Below are 26174 nucleotides of genomic sequence, written 5' to 3'. Positions count from 1 at the left end.
GGAGGACTGGCCAGCATGGCTAGACCCCACCTCAAACCCCAGAGACAAAAAGGCAAACAAAAAGAAAAAAAACCAAACTGAAACTCCTTACTCACACCCTCCCAACCCCAGTCCTACCAACAAGCAGATACACTGTCATGCTAGTAGATGCACGTAACAGCACTGGGGAGGGGGGCAGGGTCAGGGTCACAGGTCATTTCTGTGCTATATAGCGTGTTCCAGGCTAGCTGGGACTACTTGAGACTAGACCCTATGGCCGTGTGACCTGTAAGTGGGCCCATTGAAGTCATTTTAAAATAGTAATTTAATATTTAAATCTTTGTAAGTTTGTTTTACGTTGAAGAAAGTGAAAAAATGGTGGAATTTGGAGGTATTTTAAAAACATCTTTTTTTCCCTCTCTCTACATGTTTCAGCAACTCAAGTGTCAGTGGCTTAAAACTGGGCAGTTTTTTTTGAGTTCCGTGACATTCAACTTAGCATGGGACCCTCAAGGTATTTAGTAGCTATACTTAAAAGTTATTAAAGTGAATAATTTGATGTGAGCATTTGATTTGAATGTATAATTAAAATGTCATAATCTTTGATGATAAAAAGTTACAAATGTATTTTTGTTGATGAGTGAATACAGGTTTTTCTCTTTCATATCCAGTGCTTTGCACAGAACTTAATTTTCTCCCCTCTTCTTTTTAGTCTTTGCCTTCTACTGTTTTATTTCAAGAACCAGTGTTTTTTTTTTTCAAGTTAACATTATTTTAGCTACAAAATGATAAATAAGACAGGGGTGGAACATTTTTATTTTGTTATGGTGTATTTCAGGAAATTACTGTCTTTAATTTGCAAAGATTAGAAACCTGTAATGACACATAGCTGGTACCCGTTTATGTTCACAATTAGAGAGGGTTGTTCTGTATTCCCTGTAGGAAACTCACTTTTAGTTTTGACCATGTCTTGGCATGTGAGATGCAACTCCACTTCAGCGCTTCTCAGACTTGCTTGCCAGATGAATCCCTGAGCAGTGGGTTTTTTGTTTTCCCTCAAGTCGTCCCTAATAACAATTCTTGCTTAGGTTCTTCTTCTTGCTCTTCATCTAGGGGATTTCTCTTGAATTGAGTCCCTGTGTTTTTCATAGCTGGCATTGTATGTTTTCAAAACTACTAGTTTATAGACCTAACAGAAACCGTGTGCATTTCTATTCTTACATAAGCCTGGGTCATTCACCAGAACACTTTTAACTTTCAGATAACAGATTGCTGACAGCGACCGATTCGATTCAGCTGTGGGCTCCCCCAGGAAGTGACATTCTAGAAGAGGAGGAAGAAGTCGATAATAAAGTCCCCCCTGTTTTAAATGATTGGAAGTGCATCTGGCAGTGCAAGTTAGTATCTGTGTCTGTTGTAACAGTGATTCACTGAGTGCTTCCTAAACTATGTTCTCTCTTACCAAGGTCTTTATTTTTTGGTGGTATTATATTTTAGAAATCAAAAAAGTAGACTTTTTTAGAACTAAAACTTATTATAATATCATTATTTAATTTTTAACCTGTGCTTTAGTTAACTGTTCTCCCAAAATTAAAAAAAAAAATCATTATTTCCAGTTCAGTACTTGAGTTGACTAAGTGTGCTGAACTAAGAGTGAAGGAAAGGTGGGTTGGGGATTTAGCTCAGTGGTAGAGCGCTTGCCTAGCAAGCGCAAGGCCCTGGGTTTGGTCCCCAGCTCAAAAAAAAAAAAAAAAAAAAGAAAAGAAAAAGAAAAAAGAGTGAAGGAAAGGTTTGGAAGCTCCAGCAATGACTGTTAGTGTCAGCACAAGTTATGTAAAGAGACCCAGTTATCCAGGGAAGGGGGGACTGTCTGTGACATGCTATAATGAGGGTTTTGATTGGCATGCATGTAGCAATATCATGTGTGGGTATTATATTCTTTGTTTTTGAAAGTATACTTTGGATTAGTTTATTGATGTTTTTAGGAAGGTGGAACTCGTATTGTTATGAGGGCAGAAAGATGTGTTGTGATGTTTGTGACACTGCTATTAGGAATATCTTGTTTTGACCATTTATACATAGAACATACTCTTCTGAACACATTGGCTTTGTTTGTTCTTAGAACCTCAGTGTCTATACATCTGATGGAATGGTCTCCTGATGGTGAATATTTTGCTACTGCCGGAAAGGTAAGGGAGCAAGCCAAAGAGTAAAGCACTGTAACAAAACACCTCCAATATCCCGTATGTTCATTTCCAGTTCTGTCTCCCATGAATTGAGATTTTCCCTCAAAACTTGCTTGAAGTATAATAAAAATATTCGTGAGGCTGGAGATATAGCTCAGTGATGGTGAGCAGTGTCACCATTGAAGTCCTGAGCTTAGTTCTCAGCTCTGTAAAATGGCGAGATGGTTTTAAAAGACCTGGCACGATCTCTACAGATAGTATACACTTGGGAAATAATGGCTATCATTATTCCTATTTTACTTTAGCGCAATTATATGAGAAAAATTTCACACTTACTGTGTATATGGTGTGTATGAGGGGCAGAGACAGAGATGAGGGGGAGGGCGGAGCTAGAGTGAGAGTGAGTGATGTGTGGAAGTCAGCTTGCAAGGATCAGTTCTCGCCTTCCACATGTGGTCCTGGGATCAGATGAAAGCCACTGGGCCTTATCCACTGGGAATCTTTATTCCGTGTGCATTTCCATTTAAATTAAAAATTAACTTTTAATAATTTTATACATGGTGTTTTGATGATATTCAGCCTCCCATTCCATACTCATTCAACTTGATGTCTTTATTTTTTTTTAAGTCAATAACCTCTAAGTTGGACATCATGGTATATGCCTTCAGTCCCAGTGCTTGGGAGGCAGAGGTAGGCAGATCTCTGTGAGTTCGAGGCCAGCTTAGCCTACAGATTGAATTCCAGGACAGCCAGAGCCATATAGTGAGACCTTGTCTAAAAACAAAAACCAAAAAACAACCAACCAACCCCTAAAACCCAAAAACAAAAAACCACAAAACCAACAAAAATCCAGTGAGTCCAGTTGTGCTACTAGTAAACTTTTGGGTGTATGGCCATCCATGGCTGGATGCATGGTCAACCTTAAAATTCATTTTTCTATTTTAACTAGTTTTTCTATATTAAAAGTATAATATAGTTCTATTTAAAAAGTAGAATTGAGCCTCACAGGATGGAGGCTCCTATAATCCCAGCACTTGGGAAGCAGGCAGATCAGGAGTTGGCAAGGCTCATGCCTTTAATCTTAGAATTCAGGAAGCAGAAGATGAAGTTCTGTAAGTTGGAGACCAGCCAGAGCTGCAGGTAAGACCCAGTCTCTAAAAGGACAAGAAACAAAGTAGATATGTGGCACCGAATAGTGACATGCTCTGCCTCCCCTTCCCACCCCACCCCTTCTTTCCTTCCTTATTTCTCAGACAGTGTGTTGCTGTGTGCGTCTTAGGGCTCTCTAGAGGAACAGAATTGCATGAAAGCAAGTACAGAGGGCATTTATTAGAGTAGCTTACAGGCTGTGGTTTGAGTAATCCATTATTTGATTCTAAAACTTAAAACAATGTAGAATTAAGTCCTGAGTTCATCTGTGTGTTGTTGAAGACAGCTTACTGACTCCTTTGTTCTTTTTCTACAACCCTGCCACGCCATTTCTGATGGGTATTCAGTAATGCTGCAGGGAGGGCCTTGCACACGTGTGTCAGGCATGCATATGGCTTTTCTTGAGTGTACTCAGGAGGAGAACTGGCTGGGTCCTGGGTTATTTGGCTCTGTAGCCTTCACAGATAGTGCCGGCTAGTTCTGCCAAGCTGCTGTGGCTAACCGATGCTCTCACCACTTTGCTTCTCTTCCTTGCCCAGGCCAGCATTATCAGTCAGACTCTTAGGTTGCAAGTGTAGCTTTTGGACTCTATTCAGATTTGTTCAGTCAGTGTTACTATTTGGGTGCTGTGAGAACTTGGAAATTCAGGGAGTGTTGATTCACTGAGTGGGCTCAGTGAACTTTTATCCTAGAAACCCATTGGGATGTCTAGGTCTACCTGGAGGTATCTACTTGCTTTAGAAAGAGTAGCAACCAGTCAGAGTCCATGGCTCCTCCTAGGTGTTGTGAGTTTGCCAGACTCTAAAGTTCTATTTAAACCTACTAGGGTCTGCCTTGTAGTCAATTGCTGTTTAAACTCAGGTTTAAAAGTGCCATGCTATTCCTCAGTAGAATGCTAGAGTTCAGAATTAGGAAATTATTTTACTGTTCCTAGAGTTTTAAAAATCCATACTCATTCTGCCATTTCATAAACTGGGAAAAGAAATTGCACATTTATTCTTATAGAAGCCTGTAAGCACTCCATAGACAGAAATGCACCCTGGACTAATGCTCAAGTGTGTTTCCTGGGTCACTGTAAGTTCTGAGTATTAGTATCTTGGCATTTCTTTCCTTTTGGAAAAATGACCATATAATAGATACATACGCACCATGCCAGACAACAATGTGTCTTTAGCTTGAGAGGAGTTCCAGTTTGATCTATTTTTCTGAAAATCACAAAGTTTTACTTTTAATGGCAGACAAAAGCTCCATTATGGGATTTAGAGAGATGGCTCAGAGGTTCAAAGCACATATTTCTGTTTTGGAGGATCTGGGTTTGGTTCCCAGCACCCACACGGTGGCTTAAAATTGCCCGTAATTCCAGTAGCAGGGCATCCAATGACTACTTCTGGACTCTGTGGGCTCCTGCATACAGGAAGTACATGCAAGCTTATGCTCATGTACACACACACACACACACACACACACACACACACACACACACACTCTTAAAATGGGATTGGAGCGATGGCACAGTGGTTAAGAGCATTGAATGCTCTTCCAGAGGATCCAGGTTCAATTCTAGCACTCATGTGACACTCAGAACTGTTTGTAACTCCAGGACCTGACATCTTCACACAGATATGCTGGCAGGCAAAACACAAGTGCACATAAAAAGAAAAATAAATAAATAAAGTTCTTAAAAACAACTCCTTCATGGCAGGCTGTGTTGGCACATTTTTCTTTTTTTTAAAATAATCTTAGCACTTGGGAGGCTGAGGTAGAGGCAGGAGGATTATGAGTTCAAGACCAGCCATGGCTATACGATGAGAACCTGTCTCAAGCAATATTCCCCTCCTTCCATAAAAAACAAAAACAAAACAAAACCTTCCAGACAACAAAAACAAAGACTAGCCCTCCATTGTGTATATATGTATGTGTCACATTTCCTTTCTCCACTCATCTGTTGACAGACACCTCAGCTGCTTCCAGACCTTGGTCATTGTGAAGAGTGTTCAGAACCATGGCTGTGCAGGCATCTCTTTGTAGTATGCTGACTTAGATTCCTCTGGGTGTCTCTAGTTGTGAAACTGTCCAGCTTTTCTTACTGTCTTGTGGCCTAGTCTTGTGGCTTGGTACAGAGGTAGTTGCTCAAGAGTTGCAAGAACATAATAGGAAAATTGTACCACACTGTAGACAGGAAGGTTACAGTCATATTTAGGTTAGCAGTGGTTCTGATCATTAACAATTTCTAAGTAAAATATGTGAAAATATTTTGAGATACATAGCAACCATCATGTGGTATCAAAATATTGATTTCTAGGCAAAAATCACATGGATTGTTAACACTGCTTTGCTTTGTTGAAGCATTTTCTTCAAATAGTTATGGAAACAGAGAGGTAATTGTTCTTCAAGTTCATTGAGCTTTGGGTCTTAATTTCTAGCTTCTCTAGAATCACACATGGAAAGGAGGACGCATGTGGTTAATGTGGGAGGTGTCTTAGTTTCTTTCCTGCTACTTCTATAAAGTTTTGGCTTACAGTTCTGAGTTACATTCCTTCCCCGTGGGGAAGTCACGGAGACAGAAGCTTGCAGAGGCAAATCCTAAGTCAGGAAGCAGAGGGACAATGCATGGTGCTGCTCAGCTCCCTTTTCTCCATTTAATGTAGTCTAGGATCCTAGTCAGGGAATGTTCCTACCCACAGTGGGTAGTTGTCTCCCCCTAATTAATGCAGTCAAGCTAGTCATTCACTGGTGTGCCCAGAGGCCTATCTCCCCGGCCATTCTGATTCTGCCACCTTGACAGTTAACAAGCCATCACATGGGAAATGATCAGATGAGATGTACTAGATGGAGGCATATTCTTAAGGAACATGGCCATATATCTTTTCTTAAGTGTTTTAATTGATTTAAGTCTATGGATACTCTGAGAGCCAGCATTACTCAGATACAGTATATTCCTTGTACATACTCTTCGAAAACTATTTAAAATATTTTTATACAGTATATTTAATCATATTCTTTCTCCTTCCCCAACTTCTCCCAGATTCTTTGCACCTCCCTATTCTCCCAAATTTATTTCTTATTCATATTCTTTACACATCAGTAATTGGCAGAGGACTGGTGAGGACAGAGCTGAGATGCTTCAGAGATGGACATGCCAAGTAGACACCTTCAGCTGAAGCTGACACACCAGATTGCTAAGCCTGCTGAGTATGGGTGATGGACCCAAAGCATCTGCTACATCGAGGACCCCTGGCTTAGAAGTTGGGCATTTTATATTTGTATTTGACATTTAGTAATTTCTATAATTTGGGGGAATGGTTTAGACAGTGACAGTTAATTTTTTCTATTTATCTGTCAATATATCCAGGGGTCCTACATAGTTAATTGAAAAGCTTCTCTTTCCTTGCTCTCTGTAGCTACTTTTGTCAGAAATAAAATGTCTCCATTTCTGTGCGTCTGTGTCTGGGCTCTGTTCAGTGTGCTCATTCCCTATATTTGTGCCACTGTCTCAATTGCTATTCTTTTAAAACAAGTCGTATCCTTAATACAGCAAGGCCTCTCTTCTGATTTGCTAGATATGGTGGTGCCTGCTAGTAGTAATCCTATAGTGGGGAGGCTGAGCCAGGAGGGTGCTTGTTCTAAATACAAACTTACTGTACTGTCAGGAGAATGGCTAAGAGCCCATTTCAACACGCAGGACTGACAGAAAGATCCCCCAGTTTCTGTCATGTCTCCCTGCATCCTTATGGAACCTGGAAAGGGTGTTTTCTTCTTTCTGTCTACATGGGTTTTCCTCATTTTCAGTTGAGACCACCTACCAGCACTCTTCTAGTGGTCATCAGAGACTTCCTGTTACTAAACCCTGTGGTTAATTCTTACTTAACCTAAAACCATGAGTCAACACATTAATTACTGCTTTCTTTTTAAAGCCTGTTAAAGTAGTAGGAGTACTTTGGATTCACAGGAAAACTGAGGAAGGTACAGAGAAAACTCTGAATTGCTTATCCCTCTACACATGCACATCTTCCTGTGTTGCTCACATTTATTTCAGTTGATAAACCTGCACTGACAGATGTTGGTACCCAAAGTTAGTGTTTTAAGACTAACTCTTGTGTCCATCTAGTGGCCTGGGTAAATTTATAAGCACATGGATCTGACATTGTAGTGTTGTGTAGAGTATTTTCACTGTCCTAGAACATCTGTCCTCTGCCTATTTGTAATTCTGACAGTCCTTGAGATTTTTTTGTGTTGTTTTATTTTTGCAACTTTGGGCAGAGTTGTTTTGTTTATAGTGGTGGTGCAGAGTCCTACGGTTCTCAGGTTGGTTTCCAGCTCATTGTGTAGCTGAGGATGGTCTTGGAAGCCTTTTGTTTCTACCTCTCAAGTCCCATCTTATGGTTTGTGCCACACCAGCTGTCTCTGCTGCTTTAGTATTGCAGTACCAGGCTCAGCTTTTGGCCTTTCTCTAAATATAGCTGTTCCCTTAGTTTTCAAATGTCATCTTTTAAATGCTGATGACAGGGTTTTGTCTGTGGTTGCCCCCGTCCCTTTATCCCTTGATCTGTTCCTCTACTATTTTCCTTGTAGATCTCCTTTAGGATATAGTCACAATCTACTCACTAGTTTTTAAGCTACAGTGAGCCACCCAGATAAACCCTGTGCTCGTCTTGATTGCCTCCATGGTATATTCAGATATAAGCCACCATTGTGAATCACTTACAGTCTTTAAACATTTACCAGAACAGTTCTTCCAAATTTTACTGTGTTCCTGTCTTTTCAAAGTGTGCTTTTTAAATATTCAGGCTAAAAGATCACATGTGGTACACACTTTACTTCCAGCATGAGAAGCGTAAAGTTAGAAGATTGTTATAGGTGTCGGGTTAGCCTGAGCTACAAATTAAGACCCTGTCTCAACACTGCTCTGAACCTGTCATGAGGTTTCCTTTTCATTTTGGAAAGTCAGAACTCTATAATGGCCCACATACACACTGTACTCTAGGTCCAGGATCATTCCTTCAGTCATATTTCCTGTTATATCCTCCCTTTGTAGACTTGACTCTAGCCAGTTAGGCCTCAGTGTTCATGAACAGACTTGGCCCATGCACACATAGAGGTGCTACACTTGTACCCCGAGTCTTGTATTCCCAGATTCTGTATGGCTTTTCCCTTTTACTTCTGAATGTCACAGTGACAGCAAGGCTTCTCTTGGCATCCCTTTGTAAATTGTACCTCACCTTCCAACATACTCTACTCTTTGTTTGCCTTAATTTTATCCATAATATTTATCATTAGGCATGTATATTGGCTTTCTTTTTACTATGTTAACAAGTTACTACAAACGCAGCAGCTTCCACCACATTATTATCTCAGCTCTTTGGATTAGGAGTCTTGGCTTGGCTAGGTGCTCTGATGAGGGGTGTGAAATGCTCTAATGAAGGTGTCTTACAGCCTGGATTCTCACCTGGAGGCATAGCTTGCAGACTTACTCCAGTGGGCAGGGTTGATTCCTTGCAGAGGTCTGGCTGACGGGCTGGCTTTTTACTGGCTTTTGGTTGAGGCCTTTTCCAGACCCTGAGGCTGCTGAAGCCCTTTGCCGGAAGGGCTTCCTCTCTCTCCACTCCCAAATAAAATATCTAAACAGTCTACCTAAATGGCAAGCAGGGATTCAAAGAAAACAGGAGCAGTCACAGCTAGAACAAATGAAGACAGCCGGAACAAGTAATTTGGAAGAAAAAAATTACTGAAGTTAGATATGAGAAGTAAAACCCTAAAAATTTCGATAAGCTTGTTCAGTCGCTTAAGAATAGTGAAAAGGTAATTTCTGTATAGACTGCAGAGATTCATAGACAACTTTTTAAAAACAATGCCTAAAAAGAATGTGTTAATAACAAAGAAAAGTTATTATCAAGATCATAGAAAAAATAATTTGAAAAATAGTATAATTTATGAGTTTTTAAAAACCAATTTGTTTATTTTTTGTTTGTATGTTGGGGGGTGGGGAGCTCCTGTGTGTGCCAGTGTGTGGAGGCCAGAGAATTGCCCTTAAGAATCTCCTTCTCTCATGTAGTTCTAAGGATCAAACACAGATTTACCTGCCGTGGCCTCCCAAGGGCTGAAGTTAAAGGTGTGTGACACTGTACATGGCAGAAGGCTGGCTTCTTTATAAGTCCACATATGGAGATAAATTTAGTATAACGATCACTTCTAGAATTCTAAAATTCTGTAACAGTTGAATCAAGAAAGGTTCTTTAGAGCTGGGCTGTCACTTAGTGGCAGAGCACTTTGAGTGTGTGTAGGCATCTGAGTCCCACAGAATGGATTTTTTATAAAGCTAATTATGTAGGCAGCTGGATCTCACAAAGGTCTGTTTGCTTCTGTGTCTTGGATGCTGAGATTAGAGGTGTGCATGATCTTTCCTGGTGATATGCTTTTATTTTTTGAGGCATAGCTCAGGCAGGCCTCACATGCGTATGTAACTGATTCCTGGCCCTTCAGCCTCCCCTAATCTAGCATTACAGGTGTGGGCCACTGGCCAGGTTTGTGTGCATGGTCTTCTGACAGAGACATTGGCACTTTAATTTATTTGTGGTATGGGGCATTAAATCTAGGATTTTGTCCAAGCAAGGTAAACTTACCACCAGGCTATAGCCTTACCCCGTTCCCCATTTAAAATATATTTTGGGGGGCCATAGAGCTGGCTCAGCAGGTAAAGGCATTTATTAGCAAGTCTGACAACCGCAGTTTGATTCTAGGGACCTGTGTGTGTGGTTGAAGGAGAGAGCCGACCACTGCAAATTGTCCTGTGTCTTCTACTTGTACACCATGGCATGCGTGTGTGTCCACCTGCAGACACAGACACAAACACACAAATAAACAGTAAAGCATAATAAAAGTTAAACAACCTGAGACAAGGTCTTAGTTGCCAAAGCTGGCTCTGTACTTGTGATCTTCCAGCCTCAGCTTGCCCTGCAGCTGGGTTGGCAGGGCCGTGCCTCTAGGCTTACCTAACCCTTGGCACTGTAAGCCTTCTGTATGGTAACCTGGTTCATTATATGAACCTTTATTTGTGTTCTCATCGTTAATCTGAAAGATGCTTTTGTACTTTGTGTAGGATTAAATCACAAGAGTTACAGCATATTTCCCTTCAGTGGATGACTAGGTTTGAAGCTCCTCAAGGCCTCCACCTTGGTTATATATTCAGGAACCAAGAATTGCTATCTTTGAATTTTTATTACACACCGCCTTGAGGATTACTGAGAACTTTTACTTGCTTAATTATATTTCCCCAAGCTTGTATTCAGTTCTCCAAAGAGCTGTTTAATAATTCTTATGGAATGATAAGAGCATTTGATTGGTAAGGATCCTTTGAGGGTCAGTTAGCAAAAGTGTTGGATTTAAGAAGATTATTTCCTCAGGTTTGGAAAAGATAAAATATTAATTTAGATTCTCTTGAGAAAAGAACAGACATTGACTTTGGAATGCTGGGCAGATTTTTGTCCCCACACCCCCATCTGTTCTGTTGAGAAGGTGGCGTCTGTGTGATCTGATGAAGCAGATGGGAACTGTGGCTCTCAGAGAGCACTTCCCACTCCTCTGCAGTGCACACAGTCAGGACTTCAGCTGTTACAAGACTCCAGTTACTTTTGGGATTTTGAATATTATTGGGTACTTTTACTGATAAGATTCATTTCTTATAAATGTGGAATTAAATTTTTCTTGGTCTTAAGAATATTTGGAATTTTTATCTGAGCTTAAATAAAATTTTACTTATTAATGAGCCATTTTTACTTACAAGATATTTGATTAAATCTTTTTAATATTCTCTTAGTATGTAGCCCAAGGTGGTCTCCAATTCATCCTGAGTCAGCCTTCCCAGTCCAGTGCTGGGAGGTGTGTGTGTGTGTGTGTGTGTTTGTGTGTGTGTGTGTGTGTCTGTGTGTGTGTTTTCTTTTTTCTTTTTTTTTTTTTTTTGGTTCTTTTTTTCGGAGCTGGGGACCGAACCCAGGGCCTTGCGCTTCCTAGGCAAGCGCTCTACCACTGAGCTAAATCCCCAACCCCTGTGTGTGTGTTTTCATGCCTGGCTCTAAAGTCTTTTTAAGGATACTGTAATTTTCCACCATGTGAGTAAATGTACTACAATTTAACTTAGCCACACAACTTGAAAAAATCTATTTGTTATTATTAAATAATTGTATTATTTATATTTAAATGATAATAATTATTATTGTGATGGAATCCAAGACCTCATGCAAATTAGACAAATTCTGTATCACAGAGCTATACACTTAGCCTTGGACAACTCTTTTTTTTTTTTTTTTTTTGTGGGTGCAGTGAACTTTATTGATGGTATTCAAGAGAGAAGGGAGGGCTCCCTCGGCCCCTCCTGTTATTATGGGGTCTGGGATGGAATTGTGAGGGAGATGCTCAGTGTTGGGGGCTGAGTTGGGATGGGAACTCCTCAGCAACTGAGGGCCTCTCTCTTGCCCTTTTTTTTTTTTTCTTTTTTTTTTTGGAGCTGGGGACCGAACTCAGGGCCTTGAGCTTGCTAGGCAAGTGCTCTCTCTTGCTCTTAATATCCTTAGTATCCTTGCTGGGCTGGGGTGGGTGGTCTAGGGTTTTTTATTCCTTGGAGGCCATGTAGGCCATGAAGTCCACCACCCTGTTGCTGTAGCCGTATTCGTTGTCATACCAGGAGATGAGCTTTACAAAGTTGTCATTGAGAGCAATGCCAGCCCCAGAATCAAAGGTGGAAGAGTGGGAGTTTCTGTTGGAGTCAGAGGAGACAACCTGGTCCTCAGTGTAGCCCAGGATGCCCTTTAGTGGGCGCTTAGATGCCTGCTTTCTTTTTTTTTTTTTTTTTTTTTAAATATTTATTTTATATATATGATGAGTGTGCTGTAGCTGTCTTTAGACACACCAGAAGAGGGCATCAGATCTCATTACAGATGGTTGTGAGCCACCATGTGGTTGCTGGGATTTGAACTCAGGACCTCTGGGAGAGCAGTCAGTGCTCTTAACCACTAAGCCATTTCTCCAGCCCCAGATGCCTGCTTTCTTGATGTCATCATATTTGGCAGGTTTCTCCAGGCGGCATGTTAGATCGACAATGGATACACTGGGGGTATGAACACAGAAGGCCATGCCAGTGAGCTTCCCGTTCAGCTCTGGGATGACTTTGCCCACAGCCTTGGCAGCACCAGTGGAGGCAGGGATGATGTTCTGGGCTGCCCCATGGCCATCACGCCACAGTTTTCCAGAGGAGCCATCCACAGTCTTCTGAGTGGCAGCGATGGCATGGTGTGGTCATGAGCCCTCCCATGATGCCAAAGTTATCATGGATGACCTTGGCCAGGGGTGCTAAGCAGTTGGCGGTGCAGGATGCATTGCTGACAATCTTGAGGGAGTTGTCATATTTCTCATGGTTCACACCCATCACAAACATGGGGGCATCAGCCGAAGGGGTGGAGATGATGACCCTTTTGGCCCCACCCTTCAAGTGGGCCCCAACCTTCTCCATGGTGGTGAAGATGCCAGTAGACTCCATGACATAGTCAGCACCAGCGTCACCCATTTGGTGTTAGTGGGATCTCGCTCCTGAAAGATGGTGATGGGCTTCCCATTGATGACAAGCTTCCCATTCTCAGTCTTGACTGAGCCATTGAGCTCACCATGGGTATAGAGTCATACTGGAACATGTAGACCATGTAGTTGAGGTCAGTGAAGGGGTCGTTGATGGCAACAATCTCCACTTTGCCAACTGCAGAGCAGAAGGCAGCCCTGGTAACCAGGCGCCCAATACGGCCAAATCCATTCACACCATCCTTCACCATCTTGTCTATGAGACGAGGCTGGCACTGCATGAGAAGATGCGGCTGTCTCTGGAACAGGGAGGAGCTGAGAGCCCTCGGACAACTCTTAATTAACATTAAGTGTGTTGTTAAAAATGAATACACGAAACCTGTCATTTTTTAAAATTAATTTAGTATCTTTCAATTTTGACAAATTTAAAATCACTAAGAGAATCAGTACTAGAGAACATTGCTATCATCTCAAAATATTAGCTGCTTTTTGACATTAGCAAGAGTTTTCTTGCTGTTTTGTGTTGAGTGTGTGGGTGTGTGTGCGTGCATGCATGTGTGCATGCGTGCATGCAAGCTCAAAGTCTGAATCTGGTATATTTCACTCTCCACTGTATTCACTTGTTTATTATACTTTAAGTCAGGTCCTCCTCTTATTTACCTGAGCTCACATACAGAGATGGACATGGCTGCATAAGCTAGTGAGTCCAGCATTTTTGAGGAGGACATAAGTGGCTCTCAAGAGCTTTCTGGCCAGCCATACCAGCCAAAGTGGCGAGCTTCTCAATTGATGAGAGACCCTGCTTCAAGGCTATAAAGCACAGAATGATAGGGGAACACACCTGTAGCCCTCTGGGGTGTTCTTCTGCTTCCACATGTGTGTGCATAGGTGCACGCAGCTGCATACTTAACATGGATGTTACCACACACACACATTTCCCGTGATAAAATCAGTGGTGTTGTCATACTTATAAGTACTTTAGCGATAGAAATGATTTAATTGGCTAGCTAAATGCTTTCTTTGAAAATCACTTATAGGAAGCATATTATTAGCCAATTACTAACAAGTGTTTTTTACAATTTTCTTAATTCATTGTGTTGTGTCTTTTACATTGTTGTTTAAAAATTTTTTAGATTTATTTTATTTTATTGTGTATGAGTATTTGCCTTGAATGTATGTGTGTGTACCACCTGCATGCCTGATACCCATAGAGGTCAGAAGAAAGTGCTGGGTCCCTTTAATCTGGAGTTAACAGATGGTTGGGAACCACCGTGTGGGTGCTGGAATTGAAGCCAGGTCTTCTGCAAGAGCAATGAGTGCTCTTAACTGAGTCAACTCTCCAGTTCCTGTCTTTAACCTTTAAAATTCTTTCCCTTTTATTTAACATGTATGTAAATATGCCTCCATGCATATGTGTGTGCCATATGCACACAGTACTCAAGTAGGGTAAAGAGGGAACTACCAAATACCCAGAACTAGAGTTACAGTAGTTGTGAGCCACCATGTGGCTCCTGGGAGTTACAGCTGGGACCTCTGGAAGAGCAGACAGTATTCTTAATCACTGAGCCATCTCTCCAGCCTCATGTTTTTTGTTTGTTTGTTTGTTTGTTTGTTTTTACATTCTTAAAGGGTCCTAAAAAGGAAAAAAAAAACTTCTCAAACAATAATCTGTGCCACAGACCTATGAAGCTGGTTTGTCAATTGCCATCTATTTGGCCCTATAGAAAAAGTTTTCTGGTTCTTAACTTAGAGCGGAAATAGTCTGTATTTAAGATGGTTTTATCCTGGCAGATGCCTTCAAACAGGGGAGCAGTGACTGATAGCTAACACATTGGGTTCCCCCCCTTTTTACATCCAAGGGACTAGTACCTACTCTGCGTATATGCAGGACTTTATGTAACAGTAACCTCTGAAAAATGCCAGTGTACAGAGAAGGTTGGTAATGAATAAATTGCCCATTTATTTCTTTAAAGTAATAAATGTCATTTTAGGTTTGGCTTTGTAATATGCCTGTTACATACTGTATTTTAAAGATATATTTTGTTTTAAAGCTTACATTACTGCATTTAGAATAACAAAATAGTTTTATACAGTCCTATATCTTTTGCAGGATGACTGTCTTCTGAAAGTGTGGTACCCTATGACTGGCTGGAAGTCTTCTATCATACCTCAAGATCCCCATGAAGTGAAAAGAAGACGGGCTTCCACTCAGTTCTCTTTCGTTTACTTGGCACACCCTCGAGCTGTGACAGGTTTCTCATGGCGGAAAACTAGCAAGTATATGCCCAGGTTAGATGCATGTTTCATACAATGCTAATTTTTTTCTTAAATGTTTATAAAATAATGAAAATGGAATCTTCACTGTACTGATAGGTTGTGGCTAACAGAATAGAGTGGAATGAAGCCTTCTGAATTCAGCTTCTACATCTGTCATTAGCCCTGTAAGCTTGTGAATAGATTTTTAAAGCTCTCTGTCTCAGTTTTTCTCTTTGTCGAATGAGGGTAGTAATAGCACCATCTCAGAGAGCAGTGAGACAGACGTGCTTGTGTGCATGAAGTATTTAACAGGCCACAGCACGTGTTTGCCCAGACCACATTAGCTGGTGTTATGAATAGTAACATTAATGGTGGAAGATTCTAAAAAGGATATCTTTGCTTATAAATAGGAAAGTACCCACTGAGGAAAAGTAATGACTCTTAATAATGTATATGGTGAAAGAATACAATTTACAGTTTATACATGACAGAAATGGCCCATGATATGGAGATAACAGTGGATTTATTTGTCTTTAGAGTCCAAATGAAAAATTTATTTAATCTATTCGAAAACAAAGACTAAATCTTTAATTCCAAATACCAGGGACTGAAGTCCTCAACCTTGCTAAGGGTACACCTCCTTTTGAATCTTTGTTTTATTCAGTGTCCTCTACACTAACATGTTGTAGTTCCAAATTAGTAGACAGCTTATATTTCTGTTTAAAAAGGTTATTTTGTTTAAGTTATTTATATCTTTTGTAATCATTTGAAAATTACTTTTAAACTTTTGGCAAAATTAAATTTCATGTGAACAAGTTTTAAAAATACTTGTATTTTTTATTTTATATGTATGAGTGTTTTCCCGTACACTTGCCTGTGCACCGTAGGCTTGCAGTGCCCACAGACGTCAGAAGAGGGCATCAGCTCCCTTCAAATTAGAGGTACATATAGATGAGAGCCACCAATTGAGGGACTGAGCCCTGGTCTTGTAGAAGAGCAGCAAGCTACTAAGCCACCTTTTTAGTCTCAAGATTTCTTTCTTTCTGTTTTATATGTATATGTTTGCCTGAATATACGCTTGTGCACCACACCTTTGCCTAGTGTGCACAGAGGCCAGCAGAGGGCATTGGATCTGCTGAAACTGAAGTTAAGGATGGTTGTGAGCTGCTGTGTGTGTGTTGGGATTGAACCCTTGTCCTCTACAAGAGCAGCAAGTATTCTTTAACCACTGAGTCATCTTTCCAGCCCCATAAGTAATTTTACAAAAGAAACAGTAAGTTTTGGAGGCTATAGCTTAGTCGGTGGAACACTTGCCTGGTGTGCACAGGGCTCTGGATCTGATCCACTAGCCCATAAGCCCCCAGATAGATACAACACACACATGCACATGCACATGCATACACACACACCTTTGTTATTTTATGGTAAGTAGTTAATGTATTCAGCTGCTTGATATTACACATTTTTTTCCTGCCTTTAACTTAATGACATTGGTTTACAGTTTGCAGTGCTATTCTTGTTGCTATATTATGCTTCTTTGTCTGCCTGTTTACAACTGTCTGCATTGTCAAGATGTCAGAAACCATAGAAGTACTGCCACCAACTAAATAATTATATTCAATGATTTTTATTATGATCATACCTTAACTTACAGCAGTTAGGCTTCCTTCTGCTCCTTGTTCGTTTAGAAGATACTGATGTTCCTTAGAGCCTGGTTTTAAATAGCACATGTACTGTCAAATCCAGTTCCCTGTGTCTATTGTCAAGACTATTTCCCAGTTCTTATGGTGTCCCAGGGAGCAGCTTTAAGGCTTTAGTGAATTACTTTTACATACAGTGTTTTATATGAATGCCAGGTTAGTAAACGAAGAGTCAATGCTAACTAATAACATGTAGTTCGTGGATGGCACTGATACTCACAGCATTATATGTTTCTGTTTGTTGCTAGGGGCTCTGTCTGTAATGTCTTACTGACTTCATGTCATGACGGTGTGTGTCGGCTCTGGGCAGAAACACTGTTACCAGAAGACTGCCTTTTGGGTGAGCAGATTTGCGAGACCACTACCTCCAGCGTTGCCAGCAACCTTTCTTCTGCTGGAAAACACAAAGACAGAATCCAGCATGCTCTTGAGGTATTATCTTATGTAAAGCCGTAAATGGATTTTGAAGGTTTGTTTTGCTGGGTATGGCACACATGACATGTGATAAAGTTAATAGTGAATTATACTTGTGAGATTGCTCAGTGTGCTGTTATGAAGCTAAAGACAGCGATGATTTTAGGCATATAGTCTAGATAAGCAACACAGATTTGATGTTTTCACTTTGCAGGTCAAATATCAAAATCTTTAAGAGTACTTAGCACTTGTAAAATATGTAAAAGTCCTTGAACTCAGTTCTAAATATTTTGTTTTTATTTTGTTCCTTAAGACTAAAGATGATTATTTGTTAAGATTTAGGTAGAGAAGCTCTGGGTGGTAGAGCTGGGTTTGGTGTCCACGCCAGTGATTCTCCACCTGAGAGGAGGCAGAGGCAGGAGGACTGAGATTTAAAGCCAGCCTGGGCCTCAATTTAAGACTGTCTGAAGACAAAACAACAGCAGCATTGCAAGCACAGAAAACAACAACAAAAGCTGTGTGAGAGGCTGGGCGAGTGGTACACAAGTACATCCTTAGCTACATGGGGAGTTCAAGGTCAGCCTGGGCTGCATGGAGCTCTGCCAGAAAAAACTGTTAGGCCCAAGTGAACACATATCACTGCTACACAATGACTCTTGTGAGCACTTTGAAAGTGAAACAGTTTTTCCACTTTAAAAATATATGAGCAGGCTGAATATATAATCCAGCCAGTAAGAGCATTTGTCGTGGCAGAAGACCCAGGCTAGATTCCCAGCATCCACATAGTGGCTCACAAACATGCATCACTCCAGTACAGGAACCTCTCTTCTGACCTCTGCATGCACAAGGCACTCGTATGGTATACATACATATGAGCAAAACTCATATACACGTAAAATAATTAAATACCGATGTATTTCCATATGCAGCATGGTATACATACCAAGTTCCAGCCCTTGGGAGATAGACGCAAGATCAAGGAGTTCAAAGTTGGCCTTACCTCCACAGCAGGTTGGAAGCCAGCGGAGCCACCTGAGCTCTGTCTCAGCATAGAAAAGTTAGAGCAGAATAAAAACCAAGCCAAAACAAGATAAAATTGTTTCTAGCATTGTATAAAATGATAAGGAGTAAAACGAGGAATACATAGTATTTGAAGTTATTAGATATTTTATATAGTAAATATATTGTAACTGTTATCATACAAGGAAGATACCCTTATTCTAAATTTACTTATATTTATGTGTACCAGTGTTTTGCCTGCATGTATGTAAGTGCAGTATATGCACATCTGGTATTTGTAAGTGTGAGAAGAGGAGGGCCTCAGAGGAGTTATATGGTTGTGAGCCACCTCGTGGGTACTGGAAATTGAACCTGGATCCTCTGGAAGAGTAGCCAGAGCTCTTACCTTTTGAGTCATCTATCTAGCCTAAGAGAGCCATATTCTAAAACAATGTTAAGAAGAGGGGGGACAGAAAAGATAATAGAATTTATATATGTGTGTGTGTGTGTGTGTGTGTGTACACATAGGTATGTATAAATTTTCTTAATACAATTAACATATTATATGAAATGTTTATATATTATAAACATCATTCTTCATTACTACTTACACTTGTATGTTAATGTACTTAAAGAGTTTAATGACTACATGGTCAAAATGGCTTTGTTTTGTGGAGTAGAAATATTTTGAGTTTGATATTTTAAAACTGGTGTTCAAGAATGAGTTTTACATGAAGCAAGCGGGCTCTAGTGGCTTTGCTCACTCTCCACAACTGGGCACTAGTCATATATTTTTAAAATAGCCAAAACTTAAGTAAATTAAATGACCAGAGTCATTCAAGGGACATTTTTGTTTTTATATAGAAATTTAATGGGATAAAGTACTAATCAGATGTTTGCTAATTTTATATATCTGTTATGTTTTATGTTCAAGTTATGCATAAACATTTACTGACTAAGTCTTTGTCCTCTCTGACATCTGATACACATCTTTTAGCATGTATGCCAGTGATTTGACAAGCTTTTGCTGTCTTGTAACAATACTATTAATAATGTTTAAATTTTTTTAAAGAAAAGCCTATTTGTAGGAGTACTCTGTAGGGTACAGCTCAATTTAAACCCCACAGGTCAGGGCTCAGGAGGTATTCAGTGGTAGAACTCGCCTAGCACACTGCTTTCTGATACCGTTTCCTATGAGCCCCTCACTGCTAGGTTTATGCATTTGCGTATACTTTTAAATTATATATTTTTGTTTCTAGAAGAAAAATTAATAGTATTTTGTTTTTCCTGAATGTCAAGTATCTATTGAAAAACTCAGGCAGTTTGAACTAGGAGTAGTCTAAGAGAGCAGAGGCTTCATAGCAGGGTGATACCAGAGAACATATATCAAAACGATACGGCTTTCTGTAAGCAAAGGGATGATGCTTGGAAAACTGAAAAGGAGGATTAGATACAGTATTTTAGTAGCCAAGCACTGGTAACTTATTGTCACTTACTATGATGAGAAGAAGGGAAAGAGTGGGGTATAAAGCATGGTGTTTGGGGATAGGGTAAGGTATAGACAAAGGGGGTTGTGCTATGAAGAAATTTTGCTGAGAATGACCATGTCTCTGTGTTCTCAGTCATGCTTGTGAGCAGGCCTACTATAAAAAGTTTGACCTTATAATTGCATCTTATGTAAATCATACAAGCCAGAGGCTTGGGAGATTGTCAGTGCTAGACTACTGGCCTGCAAGCTAATGCCCTGGGCTCTGTCCCCAGCAGGTAGTTTGTGAGCCTAGGCCAGCGCTTCAATGAGGGCATTCCTGCCTGCTCTGAGTGGTTCCTGTTCTGTTCTATAGTTTGTTTTCTTCTTTATATTGGGGATAATGCATTTTGTAGTTTAGGGCAATCTAATTCTAAGTGAGTTTTGGGAGGAATTTTCCCTGGAAAGATTCAGGGACTTTATTTTTGTTGTTTTGAGTAGTAAATCTTATTTCAGTATGGGATACCCCTAAAGCACTCCCCAACTCCAACCTCCCCATGCCACAAAATTTGAATCTCCTAATCTTAATGTGGCCTTTATTCAGTTTATAGATACCATGCATAAGTATTTTTGAGCAACTACTTTTTTAAAATAATTTTTTAAGAATGATGGAACATATATCTAAAATTATTCTACTGTAATGGAGAAAGTTTATCTTAAAATCATCAGGTCCACAGGAGGCCAATCCTAAAATTCTGTAAAATGCAGAGACTTCTCTGGTTGAGATGGTTAGACCTTTCAGAGTTGGGTTTAAGACATACTTTTCTATTTTAGACAATACACCATTTGAAGAATTTAAGGAAAGGCCAAAGGAGGTCTTCTGTTCTTGTAACTCACGCTGAACTGATGCCTGACAAAACGGCAACCCATGAAGTTCACAGACACATTTCTCACCATGCCAACGCGCTGTGCCACTTTCACATTGCGGCGAGCATCAATCCCGCCACAGGTACCGTGCAGTATAAATGTGCTGAAGTAAGGCAAGTCACCGAAAGACAGTGCTGCTTCCATAGCCAGGTCTTTATTTTATGTTGTCCTTTAGAATACTTCTTAGCGTGGGAATAAAATACAAGGTAGTCCTCCTTGTTGGGTCTCTGTGGTTTCTTGGGTATAATTTCCAAAGTCTATTTGAACATCTCTGTCTAGAACGTAACGAAGGCTCCACGTAAGTCAGAGCTGTACTTGGGCCAGGCAGCACAGATGGTACTGGCTTGGGTATTTAGCATATCCTCTCCCTAGCCTAACCGTCTTTTGTAACCATATCTAGGAGTTTACATCTTGGCATGGCTTATTTTTTATCTATGCAGACTCTCTTGGCCTGTCCCTAGGAAGAAAGGTATTTCTCTTCTCGCCTGTTTTTTTCTTCTAGCTTGTCTTCTTACCTGGCTAAGAATTATCAGAAGCAGGTTTTGTGTTGGCAAAGCATATTTGAGAGCTTTTCTTTAAGGGCATTGTGTTTTCTTTTGGTCTAAAAATATATAGAAACACTGTAAATTTCTTGCTGCATTGGTGTTAGAATTGTATTTCTATAAATTTTGTCCTACTTTATCAATTGGAGGTCTGTTGCTTCAGAGTGAACAGAATTTCATTTTTAAATGCTTCTTTATATAATGATGATACTCGCTGAATACAGTTCCTAAAATCTGATCTTTAACAGTGATTACAGTTGTGTGCTGTCCAGTGATCTTGAAATATGACTGTTCTAAATTGAAGCTTGGTATATGGTACACATTGGATTTCCTATGATAGTATAAAAAAGAATGAAACATTTTTTTCTACTAGTTTTATTTCTATTGTCTACTTGTTAAAATTACTTTTTTCATAATTTTGAAAGAAACAAAATATATTGCTAAGTTAGGTTTGTCTGTTTTTTAGACATACAGAGTTACTATTAATGTTATTGTCAGTAAATATAAATAATATTTATGTGAAAATATTTTTGTGCAATATATTCTGATCGTTTCCCCTTCTCATTTCCTAGATCTATCCCACCTTCCCATTCACCTAACTTGATGCCTTCTTTCTTTCTTGCTTTAGAAAACAAACAGGCAAATAATAAAAAGGGAATAAAAAACAAAAACAGTACAAGAAGCATATGCATATGTGTGCACACGCATGCACACACACAAACTCAAAGTCAGATACACCAGCAAAAGACTGGTGAGGTAACAAAAGCCTAAGCAGAGCAATATGAGGCAGAAAACCCCCCAATGCCACTGCGTATGCTTTGTGTTTGCCGGCTACTGTTGGATGTGGGCCTCCCTTAAGTGTGGTTTTACACTCAGTGAGACTCTAGTGGAGAAAGCGAAGTTTTCTGTTTCCAGCGGACGTCAGTTGGAGACTCCTTCTTGGTTAGGGATTAGTGCTCCTGTCCACTTTGCCCTCTCAGTGCTGGGACCTAAGTGTTGGGATTTTGATGGGGATTGCATTGAATCTGTAGATTGCATTTGGTAGGATGGCCGTTTTCACTGTTAATCCTACTGAGCAAGGGAGATCTGGGATAAGATTCTGATATCTTATTCAATGTCTTAAAGTTTTTCTTATACAGGTCTTTCATTCAGTTGGTTAGTTATCCTGAGATATTTTATTTATTTAGTTGGGGGAGCTATTGTGAAAGGTATTGTTTCCCTGATTTCTTTCTCGGTCTGTCCTATGTATACAGGAGGGCTACTGATTTTTGTATGTTAATTTTGTTTCCTGCTACTTTGCTGAAAGTGTATCAGTTGTAGAAGTTTCCTGGCAGAGTCTTTAAGGATTTTCATTTCATGTATAAAATTATTATCATCTGTAAGTCTGTAAGTTATTATCATCTGTACTTGTGACTTCTTCCTTTCCAATTGGTATCTCCTTGATCTCTTCCAGTTGTCTTCTGCTCTAGCTAAGACTTCAAGTACTGTACTGAATAGATCTGGAGAGAGTGGGTATTCTTCTCTTGTTTTAGATTTTCAAGGAAATCAATGTGGGCTGTGGGCTTCTGTATATTGCCTTTCTTATGTCGAGATATGTACATCCTTGTACTGCTAGTCTCTTTAGGACTTTTATCGTGAATGAATGTTGGGTTTTGTCAGAGGACTTTTTTGAATCTTGTGAGATGACCATGTGGTTTTTGCCTTCTAATGTACTTATGTGGTGGGTTATATTTATTGATTGACATATATTGAACCATTCCTGCATCTCTGGGATGAAACCTTCCAGTTTTTAGAGTTTCTATTGAGAACTTGTGTGTTACTGTGATGGATCTTCCTTATATGTTACTTGGTATTTTTCCCCCTTTGTAGATTTTATTCTTCTTTTTTTGTTCCCTAAATTCATTGTTTTGATTATTATGTATTGTGGGGAATTTTCCATCTGCTTGATGTTCTGTATGCTTAGTGGGCCTCCTAGTTTAGGGACATTTTCTTAAGTTATTTTGTTAAAAATATTTTCTTTACCTTAGAGCTGGGATCCTCTATTCCTAGTATTATAAATTTGTTCTTTTTATAGTGTCCCAGACTTCTTGGATGCTTGTGCCTGGGTTGTTTTAGCTTAACATACCTTTGACTAGGATTTTCATTTCTTGTACGTTGTCTTCAGTGCTTGGGACTCTCCATGAGTCTTATGCTCTGTTGGTAAGGCTACCTCTCAGGTTTTTGTTGGACTTACTACAATCTTCATTTCTCTGGTGGGTTTTCTTCAGTGATTTCAGGTCCTGAACAGTTTTTATTATTTCATTTTACTATTAGTATTTTCACAGACTCCGTTAAGGGATTCACTCATATCCTCTAAGGTCCTTAAACATATTCATAATTGGAATTTTGATATTCTTGCCTTGTTTGTCAGCTATATTGCATTTCTCAGGATCTTCTGTAATTCAAGGTTCCTTCGTTCTGGTGGAGGGATATGGTCTTGGGTGTTAATATTTGTATTTTTGTGATGGTGCCTAGGCATCTGGAGTTAAGATGATTGAGGTAATTCTAGGTGCTGAAATCTGGTCCTGCCTTTGTTGAGTCCTTCCATTCTTTGGTGTCTGTTGATCTGTCTGGATCTTAGAAAAGTATGGTGGCTGTGTTACCTCGTGGAGATTGCTTATGTAGGTTGTTCGGTGGCAGAGAGGGATAGAGTTGGGCTAGGTGAAACGAGAGAGAGGAGCTTCAGGAAAGAGCTAAGGTAGATCCACATTAAGATGCCAGGTCACAGAGAGTTGGAGATGTGGTAGGAAGAGGGGATCCTGCAAGTAGGTTACAGTAAGACAGAGAATTATCTGGAGAGACGGGAATAAAAGGGCTAGGGGACCCTGAGTCTGAACCAAGAATTGGAGTTGAGGTAGGAAGAGGGGCACATTTAAAAGCATGTTGTTGCCAGGTTGTTGGTGGTAACAGAGGGGTTGTATTAGAGAACAAGGAAGTAGGTTAAGATTCACCTACCTGAATCCATGTCGCATATGGCTGCTGTGTGGGCGGAGTTCAGGTAGAAGGTATATCTAGGCTTTGGTGTTTGACTTAAAGGAATGGGAGGGGAGTTGAGAGTCCACAGAAAGGGGAAAGGTTCAGCATAGTCATCTACTACATGGTTAACTGTTCTTTATGCCTGCATTTGTGGTTCTCACTATTTTTCTCTTTGGTTCTACAATGATTGTTATTTTACTTATATTATCCTTTTGATCTTTTTGCCCCCCACCTGAGTTTTTGAGGCATGATCTTGAAATGTATCCCAAGTTGGTCTTGAATCTATAATTATCAGCCTTTGGAGTCTGGGGTAGTGATAAATGAATATCACTATGCTTAGTTTGGTCTTAAACCTTTATCATATTCTAAGAATGCCCTGTAACTTATTTTAACTTACTTTTTAAAATGTTGGTGGTTTTATTTTTTTTTTTTACAAAAATTTTAACCTTTCAAAAGAAGCTTTTCTTGAGTTGTTGACTGTGATAAAGATACAACTTTAAAAATGCAATTATTGATAGTCCACAATAATTCCATCTACTCTAGAAGCTTAGCTTTTACCTATGGATACTCTTGAAAATCAGACGGGCCGGGATCCATCCCACATTGCTTTATTATCGATGGATGTAGGAGTTGTATATTCTTGTAGGTATTGGGCCTTACCTTCCAGAGTTATTTTGTTTTCTGTTTTGAAACTGGATCCCACAATATAGCCCTGGCTGGCCTGGGACTCAGTCTGTAGACTAAGCTGGCCTAAAACTCACAGAGAGCTACTTGCTTCTGCCTCTTTTTAGGATTAAAGGCATGTGCTACATGCCTTACCCACCTGCATACTATTATTCTAAATGTAATTTTCATGTCATTTGGCTTGATGGCTTATAGGTACTCTTGCAAATACAATTTGTAGATTGACCAAATTAATTGTTAAATGCAAATGCTTTTGTATTGTTAGTTTTTCCCTCCTATTTTTTTTCCAGGAAAACATTTGAATCTGTGATATAGCCAAAAGACAGTTAGTTGATTTCTTTTATTAATTTATCTAGTGATATTTTTGCCTGTATTTATGCATATTCACCACAGGCATGCTTGCTGTCCAAGGAGATCAGAAGAGGGCATTTGATCCTCTGGGCCTGGAGTTATAGATAGTTGTGAGCTCACGTGTGTGCAGGAATCAATCCAGGCTTCTACAAGAGCCACTAGTGTTCTTACCAGTGAGCCATCTGAATCCTCTGACAGATGTCATACTGTCCATGTAAATTCATCATATATTACTAGCTAATTAGATTTCATTTGTTTCTTCAACCTGTATGTGTTTGTATATTATGTGTCTTTTTCTTTCTGTCGTGTGTGTACATATATGTATATATGCATGTTTACATGTATGTGTGTGTATGTGTGTGTGTGTGTGCATGCATACATGTGTGTGTCCATACAGAGGTTCTTAGTTTTTCTTAATCACTCTTCAATGAATTTATTGAGGCAGGATTTCTCAGTTGAACGCAGAGCTCACTAGTCTAGCTAGTCTGGTTTGGGAGCTTCTGGAATCCTGTCTCAGCCTTCTGACTGCTGGCATTTCAGGTGCACCATGATACCCACCTAGCATTTACATGGACTCTGGGCATCTGCACCCTGGTTCTTTCTTGCTTAGTAAGCACTGTAATCACTGAGCCAGTTCCCTGGTTCTTTCCTTCATCCTTGTGTTCTTTCCCCTGAACTTGTAGGAAAGTTTTAGACATTCAGCAAAACTACAGGAGCAGTACAGTGAACACTTAGGCTTAACCATTAGCATTTGTAAGTGTGAGAGTGTGCATGTGCGTGTGTGAGAGGCGTGCTTGTGTGTGTGTGTGTGTGTGTGTGTGTGTGTGTGTGTGTACGTGTGATCATGTGAGCATGTGTGGGAGTTTTTTTCCTTAATCTTTTCAAGGTGATCTGCCCATATCATGAGATTTTACCCTTAGGAACTTGGAGTATTTCCTTAGAG

At 39.9% G+C, this 26174-nt stretch overlaps 1 protein-coding gene and 1 pseudogene across 5 annotated transcripts in view; one reads left to right on the top strand and one right to left on the bottom strand.

Moving 5' to 3' along the window:
- Positions 1-26174, top strand: part of Dmxl2 (Dmx-like 2) — a 166598-nt gene that overhangs the window by 46434 nt on the left and 93990 nt on the right. For all 5 annotated transcript variants that reach the window (XM_063265469.1, XM_008766360.4, XM_008766358.4 and 2 more), the window contains exons 4-9: positions 415-493; positions 1241-1376; positions 2102-2168; positions 14989-15167; positions 17083-17266; positions 20547-20721. In XM_063265469.1, coding sequence (XP_063121539.1) covers positions 2124-2168; positions 14989-15167; positions 17083-17266; positions 20547-20721 — 583 coding nt within the window. In that variant the 5' untranslated portion in view covers positions 415-493; positions 1241-1376; positions 2102-2123. The remainder of the gene's footprint in view (positions 1-414; positions 494-1240; positions 1377-2101; positions 2169-14988; positions 15168-17082; positions 17267-20546; positions 20722-26174) is intronic.
- LOC134480174 (glyceraldehyde-3-phosphate dehydrogenase-like) lies at positions 11838-14575 on the bottom strand (annotated as a pseudogene).

The sequence above is a fragment of the Rattus norvegicus genome, chromosome 8, assembly GCF_036323735.1.
Source record: "Rattus norvegicus strain BN/NHsdMcwi chromosome 8, GRCr8, whole genome shotgun sequence".
Classification (NCBI taxonomy): Eukaryota; Metazoa; Chordata; class Mammalia; order Rodentia; family Muridae; genus Rattus; species Rattus norvegicus.
The sequence above is the reverse complement of the archived record's forward strand: the minus strand, read 5'-3'. Positions and strand labels throughout refer to the sequence as shown.